This window comes from Eublepharis macularius, chromosome 5 (assembly GCF_028583425.1).
Source record: "Eublepharis macularius isolate TG4126 chromosome 5, MPM_Emac_v1.0, whole genome shotgun sequence".
Taxonomy (NCBI): domain Eukaryota; kingdom Metazoa; phylum Chordata; class Lepidosauria; order Squamata; family Eublepharidae; genus Eublepharis; species Eublepharis macularius.
Genome location: NC_072794.1, coordinates 114,710,905 through 114,730,593, shown reverse-complemented (window position 1 = coordinate 114,730,593; position 19,689 = coordinate 114,710,905). Strand labels below are relative to the sequence as shown.

Genomic DNA, 19,689 nt, shown 5'->3' with positions numbered 1-19,689 from the left:
GCATGTTGAATAATTAATAGAGCCTGACTCAGCAAGCTGCAAAGAGGTAGCCATGTTCGTCTATTACAGAAAAACTAGAGTGTGTGTTATGGCACTTTAAAGACTAAAAGAATTTATTACTGTGAAGCGTTGCCTGAGTCAGCAAAACATTTAACTTCGTTTCATTCACGTCAGGAGGCAAGAAAATCTGGTGTGCAATGCTTGTTCATTTATTTCCACTCAGAAAATTACATTGCACAAATAGGGAAAAAAAACAGTGTGATTTATTAGTGAGAATGCTGGAAAAGTTCTGGGGGGCACCCAAATTCTAATTCCTGCTCAGCCATAAGGCTCACTGGATGACGTTGGGCCAGTCTGCCATTCCAATCTACCTCACATAGGTGATGTGGGGATAAATCTGAGAAATGAAAAATCTTGTGCGCTGTACTGAGCTCCTTGAAGGAAAAGTATGACAAACTGCATGCGTTGTCAGAAATCAGGATGTGTATTTAGAGCTCTAACAGATATTCTCTGAAGTACTAATAAACAAATCCCATCAAAATGTATGGAGCTTACAGGGCTTTGCCTCCACTGGAAGATACCAGTTGCATGGAAGCAATGGTAAGATCTGATTTGAAACTTAATCCATAGATCATTACTGAAAGCACCCTCCCCATTTACAGTCACACTTTGCTTTTGAGGCATTTGTATCATATGAATTTGTACCAGTGGAGTTTCTGATACAGAGTGGCTGAGCTGGTTTGATGACACAGAATACTGGACAGTTTAAAAGATAGGAAAAGCTTTCTACGGCACACCAAGGATGGAGGAGGAGTCCTAGAAGGCAGGCAAGTTCAGGTTCAGAGACAAGGTGACTGAAGGATGTGAAGTCATAAATGGACTGAGAAAGAGAAACCTGAGGAAAGAGGTTAAGGAAGCGTGAGGAAAAAGAGCCCAGGAGACAGGGAGCCGAGGCGGCACAAGCACGAGCAGCTCTGAGGAAACTTCAGAGAACTCACAATTAGGATGGGCTACATGCTGCCCAAGAGAACTGAACAACTCTTTTGGCTAGCAAAAGATAGACAATGCTAGTGTGGTGTAATGGTTAGAGTGTTAAGACTGGTATCTGGGAGTCCCAGGTTCAAATCCCTAGTCTGCCATGGAAGCTCGCTGGGCTGGTCACTCTCTCTCAGCCTAACTCTCCTCACCTGGTTGCTATGGAAATAAAATGGAGAGGAGAATGATGTACGCTGCTTTGGGTCCCCATTGGGAAGAAAGGCTGGGTATAAATGATGTAAATAAAAAATAAATAAATAAAAAGTAGGAAGCAGATTACTCTCATCAGGGTCTATTCTCCAGGATCAGCATTTCATACGTGGGCTGCAATGGGAGGGGAGAAGCAAGGAAGTTTCATCCTGCCACCGGAAAATGTAGTCTGGATCCAGCCTATGAAGCTGAAGACAGGATGAACCAAAGAGAAGAGGATGGGCAAAGCCTCAGGCAGACACTAAGGACAGGAGGGGGTGTGCATTACTGCAGGCAAAAGCGGACTGACAAAGAAAATTGAAGGAACTTGAAACTGAAGGTCAAGGATCCAGGGGGGCAAGAGATTGCTAAGTTTAGACCTCGAGAGGATTGCTGTATCTTTCAGAGCTGCACATAAGGGGAGCTCTGCCAGTTGTGATGTCTATTATCACTGCAACATTGTGACCTGGTAACTTCGGGGGAGGCAATAAGAGCCCAGAAACAAATGGTGTTGATCATATATTGGTTTAAACTAACAAGCTAACTATTTGCTTGTAGCCCCCTCTTTTATTTTGTAGCCTGCCTGTCCATGGCTAATATGGTTCAGCTGACTAGAGCTGGAGCCTTTGCCAAGAACTCCATGCAATAGTTGGATTTAAATCTGTTACCTTTCTGAAGTCCCCATCTGTAGGAGGACACTGCTGTGCTACTGGTCTAGACAGTACTGACCTTTGTGATTTTTGAACCTAAAGTCCTATCCTCAAATCCCATCCTCTGGCCTGGTATTCAGCTTAGACACAGGAATGCAGACAAGGAACATGGCACCCCTTTTGGAATCTGCTACCTGAAATTATGGCTTCATGATACACAAAGTTCTCATAATGAACTACTTAATCACTTCCTTCATCAACCATCAAAACTGAGGTCCTGAAAGGTCATATTTCTATTTCTATCTGAGGCTGTAAAGACTACAATTCAGTCAAGATAAGAGAGCAAGCTAACAGAAATATTATCTGATCACTAGAACCAGCTGCTTATGGTTTAAAAGATTTCAGACTGATTTCCCCATCCCCATTTTGTGGTTCCTTGACCGTTAAAATACAAATAAACCAGTGAAAGAGTGTGTGTGTGTGTGTGGGGGGGGGTAATTCTGATATCTTTTTTAAGTTTACAAGAAAGGCAGTTTCAGAACAGGCTTGGCTTCTGGGAACATGTTCCAAATAGATACCACCTGTTACTAAATTTACAAGGAAGTAAAATATACAAGCTATTTTTAACATTGAAAATACTGCTTGTCCTGAAAACATACACATAATCTATAGACAAACACATATACACACAGTGTGCCTGTGCATGTTCTTTACATTTCAGGACAAGCTCAAATATATATTCTGTGTGCACAAATGCGTGTTTAACTTATTAGAGAGTTTCCCCTGTACGTATTAAAGATCCAGCATCTTGGTGAAAGTTTTCTGTTCAGCTTCTTTCCTATGTGATGCAGACAAGAAATGTTGGGTCAGGTGTTAGTGAGCGTACTTGCCACGAAGGCAGAATTCACTACAAGAATATGGAATACCAAGTAGAAGAACAACCTGAATTCTTTCACATTTTGCAGTGAGTTTTAATAGAGGCTCAAGCATTCTTACAGGCTTTGAGTTACTTGGTTGGGAAAGAATCTTATTTCCCCTCAAAGTGCATCTGTTTATTTAGTGGGAGGCTGGAGATGAATGATTTCTTGGGATGTTAAAAGGGAATTCTCAGAATCAATGGGTATAAATCTAATAAAATTTAGATCATGCTTGGCAACTGAAAACCCTGTTGTGAGAAAAATCTAATTCTGGAGTTTCTGGTAGAGCAGCTTGAGTTAAAAAAACAAAAAACACAAAACAACAACAACCAAAAAACAACAACAAAGCCTGGGGAACAGAACAAGGCAAGGAATGAGAGGTCCAAGAAGATCCAGCAAGGGGCCTCCTTACTCCTACCCTATGTTTGCACCATTCAGAAATGATATTTATTCTTCATAAATAGAGCAGAAGAAACTCAAAGGAAAACTGGCATTTCCCCCCTAGTTAAATTCCCAAGGTCTCCTCTTCAGTTCAAAACCCACTCTGTGCACAGAGTGGATCAAAGGGCTTCCCCACTGTTAATATCGTATTCATCATGTCTGCAGGTCACCCTAGGCAATCCTCAAAGGCATCATCTCATGATGAAGAAAAACAAGCAGGGATTCAGTACATTTGTCAGGACAGGACATCCAAATTTCAGAAGTAAAGCAGGGGTCAATTGTGCAGAGAGGTCCTAGTCCCTGCCTACTGACCCCATTTTGCCTCCCTCTAAACCAACGGCCAGCACATGGCACTTCAGGGTCTCACTTAGGGCAGTAATAGCTTGATGAAGATCCTTGCCCAGGGGGAGCATACCAATGGCTACACAAAGAATGAGGGGCTGGACCAGGCCCAAGACTTTATCTGATGAAAGTTGTGGAATTCTGGAAAGCAACCCTGCAGTGCCTGGGATCAAGGGACAGCTCCTGTGCTGTGGACACCAGCCATCATTCCAGGAACAGGCTCCATAGAATCTACGTGGTCCTTTCCCCTCTCAGTGCTTTGAACTCCTTGGTGGTGCTTGGAACAAATAAGCCAAATTTAAAATATGCTTTGCCTCCTGTTCTTCCCTCGAGCTGGAAGAAAGAGAGAGAAAAACATTAAGAATGTTCAGAAAGTCACATTTTATTGCTTGCTTGATTACACGGAAAGAGAGATTGTCAAAATGAAATCACTTTCAAATATAGAACCTGGATACAGAGAAAGGCAAAATGATTTGACTAAGGCCTCCTTTCCTTATGGATCTCTGAAACCCGTATTAAGGCATCAATCACTGAATTATCAAAAGTTTCTATTCCTGGCTATTCATTCATTTATAGTGGGGGCAGATATAGTGTGCAACTGAAGCTCTGTGTTGTGCAAATGGTAAAATATGCAGTTTTCAAATCATCTCCTAGAGCAACCACTGGAACCTGCAGCCAGAATCATGACAAAGTCAATTTGAAAGTTAATTTGGGCATGCTCCTCCTGGATGCTCCATTGACACTGGATGCCCAGGTGACTGAGGTAGGCAGGAGTCCCAACTTCCAAGCCCAATACAAAGTGCCTGGTGTTAACTAGCTTGCGTCCAAGGAATCCAGTGGAACTCCTCCACCCGTACATACCAGCCAAGGAAACCTTATTGTGAGAATCCTCTTGCTGGAGAAATCTGATTGGTGACAGCCCTCATGAGAATTTCCTCAACTGCCCCTGTTCTTTGGAATGGAAGATTTGTATTCACTTACCGTGAAACTTCCTTTCTCGGTGGTCCAGAAGTGGGATAGTCCTTACTTTTGGGATATAGCTCCTCCTCTCCGAAGGTAGGGTCAGTCAGCTGATTTTGATCCTGGAGGGGAGGGGCTTGTCCCTGGAATCACCAGTCTATTCCCAAGCCCTGACTCCCCATCATGATACCAGAAGGGAAAATAACTCCCCTCAATTTTTTTTAATAGAAAGATCCCTCCCTTGAATCCACTGGGAGGAAGACTATTGTCCTAACTCTTCATCCAGTCCTAGAAGCCACCCCGCAAGAAACTCGGGTGGGCAGGACTGCCCCACTCCTGGACCACCGAGAAAGGAAGTTTCACGGTAAGTGAATACAAATCTTCCATTCTCTGGTGGACCTAGGAGTGGGGCAGTCCTTACTTTTGGGACATACAAGAGCAGTGTACCCCAGGGTGCAGAGTTTGGCTTCCAGGCCTAGACGGTGTGTATTAGTACCCTCCTGTTAAAGGTTGTCTCTGGGGAAGACAATTTATCTATCCTGTATTTCTTGATGAGAGAATATACTGATTTCCATGTGACCACCTTATCGATAGTTTCTAACGACTAAGGATTTATAGGCTGCCTGTGTCGCTGTTTCCCTTAGTGAGTGCACCCTGACATCTATGGGCATCTCCAGACCTCTGGCTTGACATGTCAGAATTATGTACCCTCTGCTTTATCTACGTAGACAAGAAAAGGACACTCTGGGTCCCAAGGACCTCCTGCAAACACACAACTAGCGTCCCAGACTTCTGAAACACTGTTCAGTCCTGCTCAAGTGGAATCTCACATCTCTACATATATCAAGGTAGTGAGATTTTTTTATTTATTTTCTTCCCGTGCTTTGGATTAGATTAGAAGGAGGGAAGTACTATCTCTCCTGTCCTATGAAAACATGAAGTTCACCTTTGGAAGAAAGTTGTTTTTGTTCATAACTTGCTCTACCATCTCGTAGGAAAGGGCCTGGCTCTCTATCTACTGCTAGTGCCTGCCATTCTGACACTTGTCTAGCTGATTTTATTCCCATCTGAAAGATGGCTTTAAAGGTCAGTTTCTTTAGGGGACATGAGGTCATAGGCTCAAGGCATCTTTTGTATAATGCTCTCAATACCAGATTAAGATTTCGTGTGGGGAAAAACCAGCGAATCCTTGGAAGATTCTACAGTAAGGTCCCTTTTTAGAATCCATTGCCATGAAGGTGATATATAAGGGAACGTACCTTCCTAGAGCCTCTAATTGTTGGGATGGTCACTACCTGTTGTCTAAGGGTGTTGGTATTAAGACTTTTCTTCAACCCCTCTTGAAGAAAGGATAGTAACTCCCTAATTAGCCCCAAAAGATTACATGACTCTATCCATGCACTCTCCTGGGAACTTGGCAGGAATTTTTATAGACTCTGTAGAACTCTTCCTGGGGGCTAGCATAATACCAATCATGCCTTCTGTTTAGTCCAACCCTATTAGCTGTTTATGTTCGACCTCCACACTGTGAGGCTTGTCAGAGCTGGTCAGGGGTGTCGTATTGATCCCTGCACCAATGGGCCCTCCTGCAGTGGAGGTGCCAGGGATCCATGCTTGAAAGATTCTTCAGGTTTTGAGACCATGTCTTTCTGGACCTGAAGGTTGCTATTAGCATCACTTCTGCACTTTACTGTGTGATCTTCTGAACAGCTCTGTGTAATAGCTGTACTGTGGAAGACATACAGGATGTGTGAAGGCAGCTTGCTGCTCACATCATCTGTCCCTATAGTTTAAGGGTTTCTTCTCCTTGTGCCTTGTTGAAAACTGTGGTAGACCAGTTCGCGAATCTCTCTGGATAGCATCCATTCTGCTTGGTTCATCACTCTCTGGCTTAGCCAGTGTGCCTCAGAGTTGTCCTCTGTATATAGTGGAAAGATTCTGAGATTCCACCATACCGTGTCTGATGGCTCCGAGTTCCAAAAGGTTTACCCTGTTGGATCATTTGTCCTTCAGCCAGATGACCTATGCCATTCTTCTTTGGGTGGGATCCCCACCCCCAAAGACATGTCCATGGTCATCACTGTTCTCTCTGGTTCCTTGAGTGGACACCATCGTGGGACTGAATGAGGTACAGCCACTGGTTGTTTTTCTGTTTGAGGAGCTCTGGCAATTCAACTATCTTGGACCTCTTGTGATCTAACACCCCATGGGATGGCAACAGGCATTTCTGAAGTGCACAGATCAAGATGTCATTTGGATATGGGAAAGGAGCCAATCTCCGTGGCCTAGCCATGCTATCAGTGATACTAGGATTCTGAAGAACACCATAGGTGGCGTTTTCAGCTCAAAGGAAAGGCCCCAATGTTGGAAGTGCCGCTGAGAGATTGATGGAAGCCAGACAATCTCCCTTCTGAATGGCAGTCATGACAAATTTTAGCCTTTCCATTCCGACCTTCTTGTTCCTAGGCATCTATTTTATTTGACCAAATTCCTTTGGATCTAGGGGAAAAGGGACCAGGTGGCACAGAATTGAATTCCACTGATGACAGTATCCAACACTCGCCTGTTTCTTATTATTAGCTGCCAAGGGTTTGTCAAACATTGCAAGCATCCCCCAAACACCATCGCGCCTGCTGCCTTGGTGCACACACATTGAGTTCCCTTCTTTGGCCCTTTAGTATTGGTCGGATTTGTTGAGGGAGAAGGTATTACCCTCCTCTTGATGTTTGGCCTGCTTTCCTTTATTTAGAGTTTCTCCAGGCAGGTTGATATCTTTGAAAGGAAACACGGTTACTTTGGCTTTGGGGCAAATGGTCCACGTTCCAATTTCTAAGCTAAGTGTTGTGCCTGGTTGCCTGAAAACCATGGTCCTTGTTGACCACAGCATAGCATATTGCCGGGGCTATTTTCTTAGTTTTGCTCTTTGGCAGGAGATTACTGCTTACTGCAGCCAGGTCTGAGATCCGAGAGAATGTGACTCTAGGAAGGAGTGGAGCAGTCACCAATGCTTTGAAGGATGTAGCGGAAACTTCCAATTTTCTGTGCACAGCCAGTTCAAACCACTTGATGCTGGAATCTTAGGTAGTCCGTCCTTGTCAATGGGCAGCACAGGATTAGACAGCAGGCTGGTTACCAGATCATCCACCAATGGCAGCTTGATCCTCTCAGTAACCCCTGGAACTAATGTATAAGACTTGGGAGGGAAAGGAAATAAGAGTAGTTAGTCTTGTCAAAGTTTCCCTCTTAGACTTCTACAAGTATGAGAGACTAATGGAAGGGAATCCCTGATGGGATTATTCCTGATTCTAGGAAGGATCCAGGATCCACATCATCTTAGGGAGATTTCTAGGATACGGCTCCTGAGGAAGACCTGCTAGGGAATTTCCCCTTCTTTTAACAGCTCCCCTTTCTTCTTGGCTGAGGGAGAAAACTGATACCTCAAGGTCCTCAGGTTGAAGGCTTAACCGAGGTCTGTGCTCTTAATGGCCCTTGCCTCCTCTTTAATCTGGGGAGGGGGCACCCTTTTACCTATCTGGAGTCAGACCCCCATACTGGAATACCTCTCTTGCCCATCTGAGTGTCTAGCCGCTAGACTATTTATTGGTGTGCCTTCAGGACCTCTTTGAATTCCTTATTTCCATCCTGGGCCATGCCAGTTCATTTGTTAAATAATAACTATGGCTGCAACTATCTAAATAGGGGGACTGTAATTTCTTTCCCCTTAGTGGTGGAAAATGTCATCCAGTCATAGTTGCCTCTGCAACACTGGTCTTTTTTGGAGGTCTCCCATCCAATTGCTAACCAAGGCCACCCCTGCTGAAGTACTGAGATCTGATGAGATCTAGCTTGCCTGGACTGTGATATCACAGTCAGAGGCTGTGATAAGGTCAGAATCATCATTATTCCCCCAGAACCACTAGGTAATTGAGACTTTTACCCAAGGTCAGCCACCGAGTTCAAGTAATTCTGGGACTTGAACCAGCAGGGTAATGATTCATGGCCAAGCACTTAACCACAACATTACAGCAACTCATTTCAGGCTTCCTTGCCTGGTGGATGCAAACTCCAGACCTTCTCCCTTTCACTAGTCTCTTGAGACGCCCGGGAGTAGGCTGAGACCTGGGAATTGGGCAAGTTGAGGCTGCAGGCTTGCACTCTCTGAGGCCTGGAAGGAGGCTAGGCCTGCCTTTGCTGACCTACCACTAGTAGAAAATTTTCCAGGCATTGTTGCCTGACAGGTCCAGGCCCTTGGGCTTTTTCTCTTTCACTGGCCTACTGAGAGGCCTAGAAGAGGCTGAGGCCTGGGAATTTGAAAAGTCTAGGCTGCAGGCCTGCAGTTTTAGAGGCCTGGGAGATGGCTAGGCCTGCCTTTCCTGACATTCTGTCATCCAGTCCCCTAGGCCTTTCTTTTTCACTGGCCTGTTGAGAGGCCCAGGAGGGGCTAAGGCCTGGGAGTTTGGAATATCTAGGCTGCAGGCATATGCTTTTTGAGGCCTGGGAGGTAGCTAGGCCTGCCTTTGCTGAATTTTGTCATCCAGTCCCTTGGACATTTCTCTTTCACTGGCCTGTTGAAAGACCTAGAAGGGGCTGAGGCCTGGGAGTTTGGAAAGTCTAGGCCTCAGGCTTACGCTCTTTGAGGACTGTGAGGTGGCTAGGCCTGCCTTTGCTGACATTCTGCCAACAGAAATTTTTCCTCCAAAAGGAGAAATGAAAGTGAAAGCGCACCTCACAAGTCCTGGCTGAAAGGAAAGAGAAATAAAGGAGGGCTCCCTTTTAGTTAGGGTGAGCTGGCTTTGAGGCTTCTGCTACTCTTTTTTCCTCCCTCCTTCCTTTCGCTGTCCCCGTTACCCGCAGAATCAGTCTTACTGCAATTCAGTCGGAGCTGCTGGGGTTGGAGCAGGTTCTCTGCTGCTGCTGGAGGCTGCTCCTTCCAAGCCTGAGGGAGTTCCTGATAATATCGGTCTCTACAACAGGCTACTGCAGTCTCAAACACTGCACCCTCTGGCCGTCTGAGGGGGGAGGTTCCTTCCAACCCGCAGATGGAGAACCTCGGTGGAGTTTTGCAGTTGTGGTCGTGGAACCTAGGAGCAACCTAGGGCCGTCGGCTCTAATGCTTGTCGTTGCAACGAGCAAAATGGGGGTGGGGTAGGCGGTAGGGCCTTTCCTTTCCCCTGCAAGCTCCACACTGCCTGTGGCCTTGGCCTCCCTGAATACTGGGATTACAGGTGTGTGCTGCCATGCCCAGCTCATCTCTGGCAGTTTCTTCTTCACCATGATCACTGCGCTCTGCGGAGTTTGTTGAAGACGTCCTGCTCGGATGGCAGGGCCAGAAAGACTGGTGATTCCAGGGACAAGCCCCTCCCCTCCAGGAACAAAATCAGCTGACTGACCCTGCCTTTGGAGAAGAGGAGCTATATCTCAAAAGTAAGGACTGCCCCACTCCTAGGACCACCGGAGAACTTAATTTCCCCCTAATGATCAGAAGTGCTGACAGTGTCCCCAAGAAGAAAAGTATTGTAATTTCAAGTCCTGCCATGGTTACTGAGCAACTGGGACAGTCTTATAACCTAATGATCTAACAGCCCAGAAAAAAAATGTCTACAAAGGCTTCAAACCCATCAGTCCCTGAACAGGTACCTACCTGAGTGCTGAAAAACTGATCCTCGGTAGCCAGGATCCTTTTGGAGCTGTATTTCCTTCAGAGAAAAGATGGAGGCAGCTGTAGAAAAAGAGGAGACACAGAGAAAGGGCCAGGAGTTCAATTCATTAAGTTAACTCAAAATTTATTTCATTTAATTTTATTTACAATTTCTGTGTGGGAGTGTGACAGATTAGTAAATGCATGAATGGGTAGCCATCACTGAAGTGCAGAATACATGCACTGCATCTTTGCAGATTACTTGCCATCCTGATCCTATGCATATTTGGTAGGGGATAGTGCTGTCAAGTCAGAGCTGACAGTGGGGTTTTAATGGCAAGAGACTAACAGAGGTGGTTTGTCATTGCCTGCCTCTGCAACCCTGGTCTTCGTTGGAGGTTTCCCATCCAATTATTAAGCACAGCTGACCCTGTTTAATTTCCTAGATCTGACGAAATCGGGCTTGCCATTTACTGAGAAATAAATTCTATAGAGTTTAATGAGATTTACTCTCAAGTAGTACACATAGGATTGCAGTCTTAAATTTCAGTACTGTAACCACAAGGCCTATTGTTTATATTTCAGATAGCAAAGAGTGCAATATTGGTATGAACTGTTCAAGGAAGGTGTGGTGGACAGGACCAGTTCCACCTTTCTCAAAGGACAGCAAATGAGGGCTGATCGATGTTGGGAGAAAAGATGTGTTTGACAGAATGAGAGGAGGGGCGGGGCGGGGGGGGGAGATTAAGGCAGTGAGTGAAAACTTTTAAGTCCGGAGTTGGCTGTTAGAAAGAGTTTGTAACTGACAGAACTGAAGAAATGCAGGGAGTTAAATATCAAAAATTCAAGTGTTGAGAAACACATCTAGGCACCTGAATCACTCCCATGTTGTTTAAAGTTTTAAATAACAGTTAACGTCTTTTTGTTCACCCCTGCTGACTGAGAGTGTATTTTCTCAGGGAGAAAACCCTACACGCCCACACAAACCAATCAGTCCTCAGTCTATACAATATATATCTCCAAATGGTAGCAGCATGAAAGGGAAGCAGTGTTTAGTTCCCTACTCCAACAGCTTGGGAAAATATCTGGGTTATGAGAGGTTGATAAGGGATCTGGACTACCTTGTCTGGTGGTAGTCTGGGAAAGAGAGTGTGGACCTGGTATGTGAAAGCTCAGGAGGACTCTTGATAAAATTAATAGACACAAGATGGGTGGCAAACCTGTGACTGTCTAACCTATCATGGCCTCTGAATCTGAGAGGGGTGGTGAAGGGTGGTAGTGTTGGGGATCACAAGAGGTATACCGGAGAAGAGGGTTTGAGCTTGAGCTCTAGAATGTCCATAAACTCCTTGACCATAATGCTCCATACCCAGAACGGTTTAAAGCCTTCTGAGACACAGTATGGTCTAGATGAAGAGAAAATAGGGCTGTACATACCTGTAACTATTGGGGGACTGCCTAGAAGAGTGACAGCGAACATGTAGTTTTTAAACCAATGCTACCAAAGGATCTACCCTGATTGATCTAATCAAATCTCAGAAGCTAAGCAGAGCTGGGTCTGGTTAGTACTTGGATGGCAGCCAACCAAGGATGCCCAGGGCCACGACACAGAGGCAGGCAATGGCAAACCCCCTCTATTCACCTCTTGCCTTGAAAAGCCTAAGGGGTAGCCCCATTGGCTAAAATAGATGGCACTTTACATACACACCCAGGGATCTAGATGATGTTCCCCTACGGAATGCTTCCATTCCTGGGAAATAACTCTCTCCTTGCACTCAAACCAGTGCAATTCACTCCTTTTTATTGCAATGTGCCCCCTCCTCCCCCAAAACTGCAAATATTGCACTATCAATGACTGGAAACACTAATATCACAGGCTAATGCTATAGGATGCTTTTGTTGTCAATAAAACTCTTAACTCACACCCTTGCTCACATCCTAAGTCATGTAATGATGTTAGAAATTGTGTTCGGCCATCCCAATGACCTAGTTTCTATATAGTTAACCCTTCCTTCACATCACTTTTGAGGCTTTGATCCTCTAGCACTAAAATATACATCTATAAAATAAGAATGCCCAAGAACACACCTCCCACTACTGTCCCCACCTAGCAACGTGACACAGGTCCAAACTAACATTCAGGTTTTAAAGAGTTAGGTCTGGGTTCCCTGCAGTCATACAGCAGCTGTAGGGAATGTCTTTTTAAAAATAAAGGAAAGCCCAAGTGGGCTCAAACACCACCGCTGGGGGAAGAAAGGCTCCTGCCCGCCACCAAGCCATTTTCTTGTGTGCTGGGAGGGGGCATATTTCCCTATTTTTGCTGCTCCTTGTGGAATATTTTGGGTATGTGGAATAGCGAACAAAGGGAAACATCTCCCTCACTCAGCTCTGTTTCAATACAGGAAAATGGCTTGGTGGAAAGCAGGAGCTCTTCCTTCCCTACCCCCTGTGGCATTCCAAATGCATCTGGTCTCCCCTTTATCTTTAAAATGGCCACCTGACAGCAATGCTGATTCTGTGAACCTGGGCAGATCATGGGGGGGGGCAGAATGGGTTACATCAGTGCTTAGTTCTCATGGCTTTTCTTACATGCCCAGGGGAATGCCAATCGCCACCTTAGGGTCAGGTAGCAATTTTCCACAGGCCAGTTTGGCTAGGGATCCTGGAGGTGTTTTGCCATCTTCTGGGCATGGAGCAGGGGGTCACTGGGGCAGCTGGGGGTGTATTTGTGAATTTCCTGCATTGTGCAGGGCATTGGACTAGATGACCATAGAGGTCCCTTCTAACCCTATGATTCTAAAAGTGGTTCCTGGCAGCTGGTTGTGAGGCTGGGGGGAACCTAGACCCAATTTGTTAAAAACTTGAACATCTAGTTTGGCTCTTCTGCCCCTTTCAATATAATCCTGGGACTATAGCACCGCTGGGAGCTGGTGTCGTGCTGTGGACAGAACGTCGGACCAGGGGGACTCAGGTTTGCATCCTCACTTCTACTATGGAAGGTTGCTAGGTGACCTTGGGCCTATCACAAACTCTCAGCTTGGCCTACCTCACAGGGTCATCATTGTAAGAAAATGGAGGAGGGGAGAATGATGTTCTAAGCTGCTCTGAGCTCCCAGCTCAGGAGAAAAGCAGGATATAAATATTGTGAGGTATTGTGCAGTATTGTGAGGACCGAGCAGAAGAATTAAGCTGCCCCATTTAGTCATGTTTCAACAGGTCACACGCACTTACTCTCAGGAAGGAGATGCACTCGTTCACCCAAAGTCATAAAGTAGGGATGCCTCAGGGCTGATTCCGCAGAAATACGTCTTCTGGCTTCATACTATCAATGGGGGAGAGGGGGAGGGAGAAAAAAGAATGGATTACACACATTGTTATGTGTCTGTGCATATATATATATATATATTGCATTGAGATGCTGGTTGGAATACATTGGCACATCTGCATAGCTGTTTGCTGAACCAGGAGTACACACTAAACCTAGTATGTAATGTGAAAGTCAAAATAGCAGAATCAGAAAAAGTATTGTGGCAGTTACTGAATTACTGTAATATGTTCTACATGAGGCTAACTTGTTTAAAATGAGGCAGACAAGTTAACTAAGGAGAAAGTCAAATTGCACCTGAGAAAATATACAAGCTATACTTCGGTTTTAGCTGAGCTGGGATAGGAAAAGCAGTGACTACAGGACAAAACAATGTCTCCTGGGAAAACCAGAACAGAAACAAAAGAATCTGGACATCAAAGATCTATGAAGCTCTACCCCACCCCAAGCATTTAACCATTCTCTTGAGTTCAACTGATCATGATTTTTAAGACTTGATATGATCAAATATCCATGCATGAATGTGAGGAGATGAATTCTCTTGTTATCATCAGCCATTCTATGTTTCCCTGGGTAAATCTTCTTCTGAGAGTTGGTTCACATATTACTTTCCACTTCAACAATTTCTACACTCTCTGAAACTACAGAACAGTAGCTGAAAACAACTGGAGTTATTGCAACAGTCCTTTAATGTCAAGATGCCCACTATGTGGAAATCCTTACAAACTGGAAACATTTTGAAGAGTAAGATTCAAGTCCAGTTGCACTTTAGAGACCAACTGGATTGGTCTCTAAAGGGTATGAGCTTCATCAGATACAAGGAGTGGGAAAAGGAGTCTTTATAATCTAGGCCAAGGGTTGGAGGGGTATTGCCAATCAGAGCATCAGGAAGCTAGCTATTTGTAATTAGCTTGCTAGAGCATGGGTGCAAAGTACAGAAAAGTCCCACCCCTCCTATCTTTCCTTATCTGACTAAGAGAGCTTTGACATTCACAAGTTCATACCCTGGAACTCTAGTTGGGTCTTCAAGATGCAACTGGACTTAAATCTTGTTCTTCTACTGCAGATCAACATGGCTACCCACCTGAAATTATCTTCATGGAAGCATTTTGAATCACTGCTTTTTCATGAAGGGATTTAACCTTGTGATAATTCTCTCTCTTCAAAACTCACAGCACAAACACCAACACCTTGTTCTCACTCCAAGATTTTAAAGATATTCATATCCCATACTTTTGATACTAAAGATTTTTTGTTACGCTCCCACCCCCACCTTTAATTCTGCATGGTTCATTCTGCTTTCCATACTCTAGGTTCTCAGATGCAAGGTCAATACATCAGCCAATAAAAACCTTAAGTTACACATTATTGTGAGACACAACTGTAGCTGCTGCTACGAGCAATTTAATAGCTGTGCCCTGCAGGGCCTTTATGGCCCTTGATTAAGGTGAAATAGCTACAGAATGGCAGTCAGTATGCTTTGCAAATTGCTATTGTGGTTCCCTGTTAAAGTTACCAAAGCTGTCCCAGCCCCTCCTGACAACTAGTGTGCAAAGTTCCCAAGGGGATGTATAAAGCTGCCTAGCAAATACAGTGACAAGCATCTTCCTAAGGGAGATTCTCTTCTGTACCTTTCCAAAGTTATTTTGAGGGCACTGAAAGAGCGCTGTGCGTCTTGTGACCCACATAACAGAAACTATTGTCCTTGTCTTCAGTTTTTTGGAGTCTGGAGCCATTCTCTGTGCTCCTGGCAATGGCTGCAGCTTAACCTTGGACTTTGACTTCACCTGTGTTGCATGAATGGCTGCTAGTAATGGGCCACACAGAGCCAGTGCCTCTCCCGCCAAGCTTGTTGCCTTGAGAGTACCACTCATCCTTCAAGGCTTTTCTTAGGCCTTTCTTCTCACTTGACTCTAGCTGAGAGTTAGCGCTAGCTTCTCCAGCTGAGAACCAACTGCCACTGCTCTATTTACATTCTACCTCTCCCTTACTTTGGAACTGCCCAGCTTACTTTAAGTGGGAATACTTGCAGTACACACAGATTATTTCAGCGAACCAAAGCCAGAGCTCAAGAATCTTTGATCTGCAGTCCTGTGTGACAGCAGCTAGGCCAATGGCTAGTGAAGATTTCCAAACTGAGAGACAGCAGTCAGGCCACGTTTAGCTCAATTTTTTTTTAAAAAATGACAAAATCTTGTCCATGTAACTTGCACACTGGCAAATCGATGTGATCTATGCTTTGATTTGATGTTATATCTAAGTCCCCTTACAGATAAAGGTGGGAAAGAAGTATTTTAAATAACTGGATAAATAAATACTCATCTTTCTGTGGCCAAGGCAGATGTTCCAAAAGACTGTATGGGGATGGAAAAGGGGATTTTCTTTTAAAGTTATTTTAAAGTCATTTTGATATGAGCACCACCAATCTTGTCTTCTATTTTTGAACAGAAGCAGGAGCCAAGAGGCCTTTCTAAAACAGCCAAGAATTAGAGAGGCACTGAGAGTGACACATCTTGTAGTTGGTGATGAAGATATCTGTAATGATTTTAAGTAAATGTGTGCATGTGACTTTAAATGCTTGGTGTGATATAGGTGAAGAGTGGGTGTGAAAGAGAGGGATGAGTGAGTGCTATGATTGGTTGATGACTGAGAGTGTGGGCAGAGTGAAGGCAGTTTTAGACTGAGAGTGTGGAGAAAAATATTCAGTCAGAAGAAAGCAGGCAAGCTGTGTGCTGCCTGAGCAGTTTAAGCATTTCTGTGGAAAATATTTAGTGAAGAAAAGAGAGGCTAGCTGTGTGCTGCCTGAGTAACTTTAAGCACGTCTGTGAGAAATATTGAGTCAGAGAAAGAGAGGCTAGCTGTGTGCTGCCTGAACATGTTTAAGTATTATTGAGAGAAATATAACCTATGTGGAAACCTGATCTGAGTATGTTTGTGAAGGAACATTCAGTCAGGAAAAAGCAGGCAAACTGTGTGTGAAGCCTTAAAAGAGATCTGTGTGAGAGTTTAAGTGAAGTAACTTTAAGAATTGAAAACTACTCTTATGAAACCGATACACTTCTTGAAAAAATAAAAGTTTACTTTGTTTTTGTTATATCCCGGAGCGCCTGTCATTGCTATATCCCATTCCTATCCTCAGGGCCACATAGAACCACGAAGGAGCCTGACACTTAGGCACATTACTAAAGGGAAAATTTAAATAAAATATCTTGGAATATAATATTCCTGGTGGCAGCAATCTACCCAGAGGGTGTAAGGGAAAGCTTAAAGGCAAAATCTACCCAAGAGAAAGTAAGGGTCGTAACAATGTCCTACGGATTTGGGGCACTTCAGGGACAGAAAAAGAATTACTGCACCTGGGACCAAGTTCTGAACATGAGCAGCAGCACTGAAGTACTAGAAGGTAAACTATGCTCTCCCTGATATCTAGTTTAGCATTCTAAGTCACCTACCAGGAGTAGATTCGTCAGCAGATCAATTCCTTCTGTGTCCAATCTGGAAAAGAAGAAATGAATTTACAGTACCCAGACATGGTACATTTTTACATCCAAACTTGTTAAAAGATGCCTTCAAAAACCATTTAGAAAATACTTCAGCTGACAATATAGGTCCTTTGGGCAGAGGCAACACAACAGGTTAACAAATGTCTGCTCTCCATCTCCAATACGTTGGACTGCAGAACATTGGTGCCATCTAGTGGCAGTTTCAGAAAGGCCAGTAAAAAGAACACAACGATTTTTCATGGAGGTTAACTTCTCAAAAAGTTGGGACAGAACATTCTGTAGTTGTACTGAATGATCATAATGCAGTATGTTGCCATACTAAATGAAACTCTTAACTCTCCTATTTTGTTACGTGTGCCTGTTTCTTCCAGTGAAAACAGAAGAAATGGCATTTTTGTCTGTCATTTTTCAATTTATAAGCTTCAGTTCACAATAAAGAGCCAATATGGACGCTCACCTTGGTGCATGGTTTATCAAAGGCTGGATTCGATACTGTGTAAAGTTGTACGCCTTGAACTCCTCATTGGATGTAATGCCAGGCCAGGATTCTTCTGTAGGGGTCCCTGGGGAAAGAAGACAAGTTTAGATCTACTACTATGGCTCAAAATTTATGCTGGCTCTCCATAAACAAGATGTAACTCCAGTATTCAGCACTGAATTTAGTAGAGTCCTGAAAATATCAACCTTAATTAACCCCACACACCTCCCACTTATCCACCTGCAAAGAAGCCCACACAATCACCAAGTTTGATCTATACAAGAACATTTGAAAATGCATTTCCAGTAGAAGGGAAAAAACTGGGTTGTTCAAACTCTGAAGCTAAATTATCTATATACTCCTTCCTGACACTCTCTGCATTAATCCCATACCCTTGCTCCTACTGCTTGCTTTACTTAACCCAAATAGCCATGTTTTCTCTCTTGTCCCTCCTCTAACTTTGATGCTCTTTCATAGCAAACTATCAAAAAGAAAATTCCATTTGTTTTAAACAACCTGACTCTTGGAAGCAGATTCAATCACATAAATGCAGATTTTTGTACAATATAATTTGGGTTGTCTTGATGAAGAATTTTTTTCTTTTTCTTTTCTTCTTTATGCTAGTGTATATATGGCTATTTAATGCCATAATTTAATGCACTTTTATGCATCTTTCATTTACTTCAATGCAAGATAGACGTCCCACCACTTCCACCATACAGCAAAAAATGGACAGTATGGAAGACTCACCCAGTAGTCTGAATATTAAATGCAGCTCTTCTTTCACAGTTGACCCTGGAAACATGGGGCGTCCTGTGACCATTTCATAGTGTATGCAACCCACACCCCTAAAAGGAGAAGAGCTTGTTAAACACAACAGAGCCCCGCAAAAAAGGATACAAACATGCACGTTAATCAATATCAATGCCCCCCTAACCTGCTAAATACTTCTCTCATTGCTTTAGGGGGATGGCCACACTGATATCTGGTTGCTGGACTATAACACCCTATGATACAATGCAGGAGGCCGGCATTGCTCCTTGCCCCACCTCTTTTCCTTATAAGTTGATCAGCAGGGAAATGCAGAAGCCCCCGAAAGCATGCAGAAGCAAGTCCCAAGAATCTCTCTTATCAACTAATCAATATTAGCCCAGAGGTCTTGAACCAATTGTCAATGTAGAAAAGGTAGTCAGGGAGCTACTGTTCTCTTCTGGAGAAAAAAAAATCAGAGTATTTGATACAATTTTATCCCACCCTACCTCTAAGGAGCAGAGTGTCAGGCAGGCAAGCCAGCCTGCCTGCCGTAACTGCCATAACAACTGTGAATGCATGTCTACTGGGGGGGGGGGGAGGATGGGCTTTCTTCCTGTAGTGTAGCTTCCTTCACTATGCCTATGCTTTGCTAAGAGACCTTATCAGTGCAGCTGTGTGGGAACCAGGCGTGGGAACTTCGGCTGGGCATCTTTTACAGGACATTTGCTGACTACAAGTGACTTATTTGGACTGGGGCAGGGGAAGTGGATTATACCTCTTAGTGAAGACTGTACATTCTGGGCAGCATTCTGGGCAATCTCTATGTATCAGTGCATTTCTAGGGAGTTTTATCTGAATAAAGACCCTTTTAAATCATGCAACCGTGTTGAAGTGGTGAGTCTGAGAGAATCCCCTAAGCAGGCCTGACACAGAGGAAGGCAGAGATCTTTCCTCCTTCCCTATTTTATCCTTACAGCAACCCTGTGAGATCAGTTAGGCTGAGACCGTGCGATTGGCCCAAGGTCACCCAGAGAGCTTCATGGAAGAGTGGAGATTTCAATCCAGTTTGCCCAGATCCTTGTCTAACATTCTAATCACCACAAAACAGTGGCTCTTCTCTAGGACATCTGCACCCACCCCCTCCCAAGCACATTTGCTCACCACATGTCAATGGGAGTAGAGTATTCTGTGGATCCTAGCAGGACATCAGGAGGCCGGTACCACAAAGTGACCACTTCATTCGAGTAAGTTTTTGTTGGGACAGACTTGGCTCTGGCTAGACCTGAGAGTAAAAAGTAGTTAAAACTCATGTCTAAATCTAAGTTCTAGCACCACACAGAGAGTTACAATCTGGCAAGAAGTCGCAGTTTTAACTGTGTCCTTTGAGTTATGCGAGTTTAAAATGGAAGCATCAGTTAAATCAGAGCTCTTTGGGAGAGAGACACCATCTGATGTTTC

The 19,689-nt window shown here is 44.2% G+C and overlaps 1 protein-coding gene across 2 annotated transcripts in view; it reads right to left on the bottom strand.

Moving 5' to 3' along the window:
* Positions 1–206: 206 nt before the first annotated feature.
* CDK18 (cyclin dependent kinase 18) overlaps positions 207–19,689 on the bottom strand; it is a 108,536-nt gene continuing 89,053 nt past the window's right edge. For both annotated transcript variants that reach the window (XM_054979971.1, XM_054979972.1), the window contains 7 exons: positions 19,393–19,513; positions 18,229–18,326; positions 17,458–17,563; positions 16,950–16,992; positions 13,404–13,494; positions 10,176–10,253; positions 207–3,907 (listed from right to left, as the gene is read on the bottom strand). In XM_054979971.1, the coding sequence (XP_054835946.1) occupies positions 3,873–3,907; positions 10,176–10,253; positions 13,404–13,494; positions 16,950–16,992; positions 17,458–17,563; positions 18,229–18,326; positions 19,393–19,513 (572 nt within the window). In that variant the 3' untranslated portion in view covers positions 207–3,872. The remainder of the gene's footprint in view (positions 3,908–10,175; positions 10,254–13,403; positions 13,495–16,949; positions 16,993–17,457; positions 17,564–18,228; positions 18,327–19,392; positions 19,514–19,689) is intronic.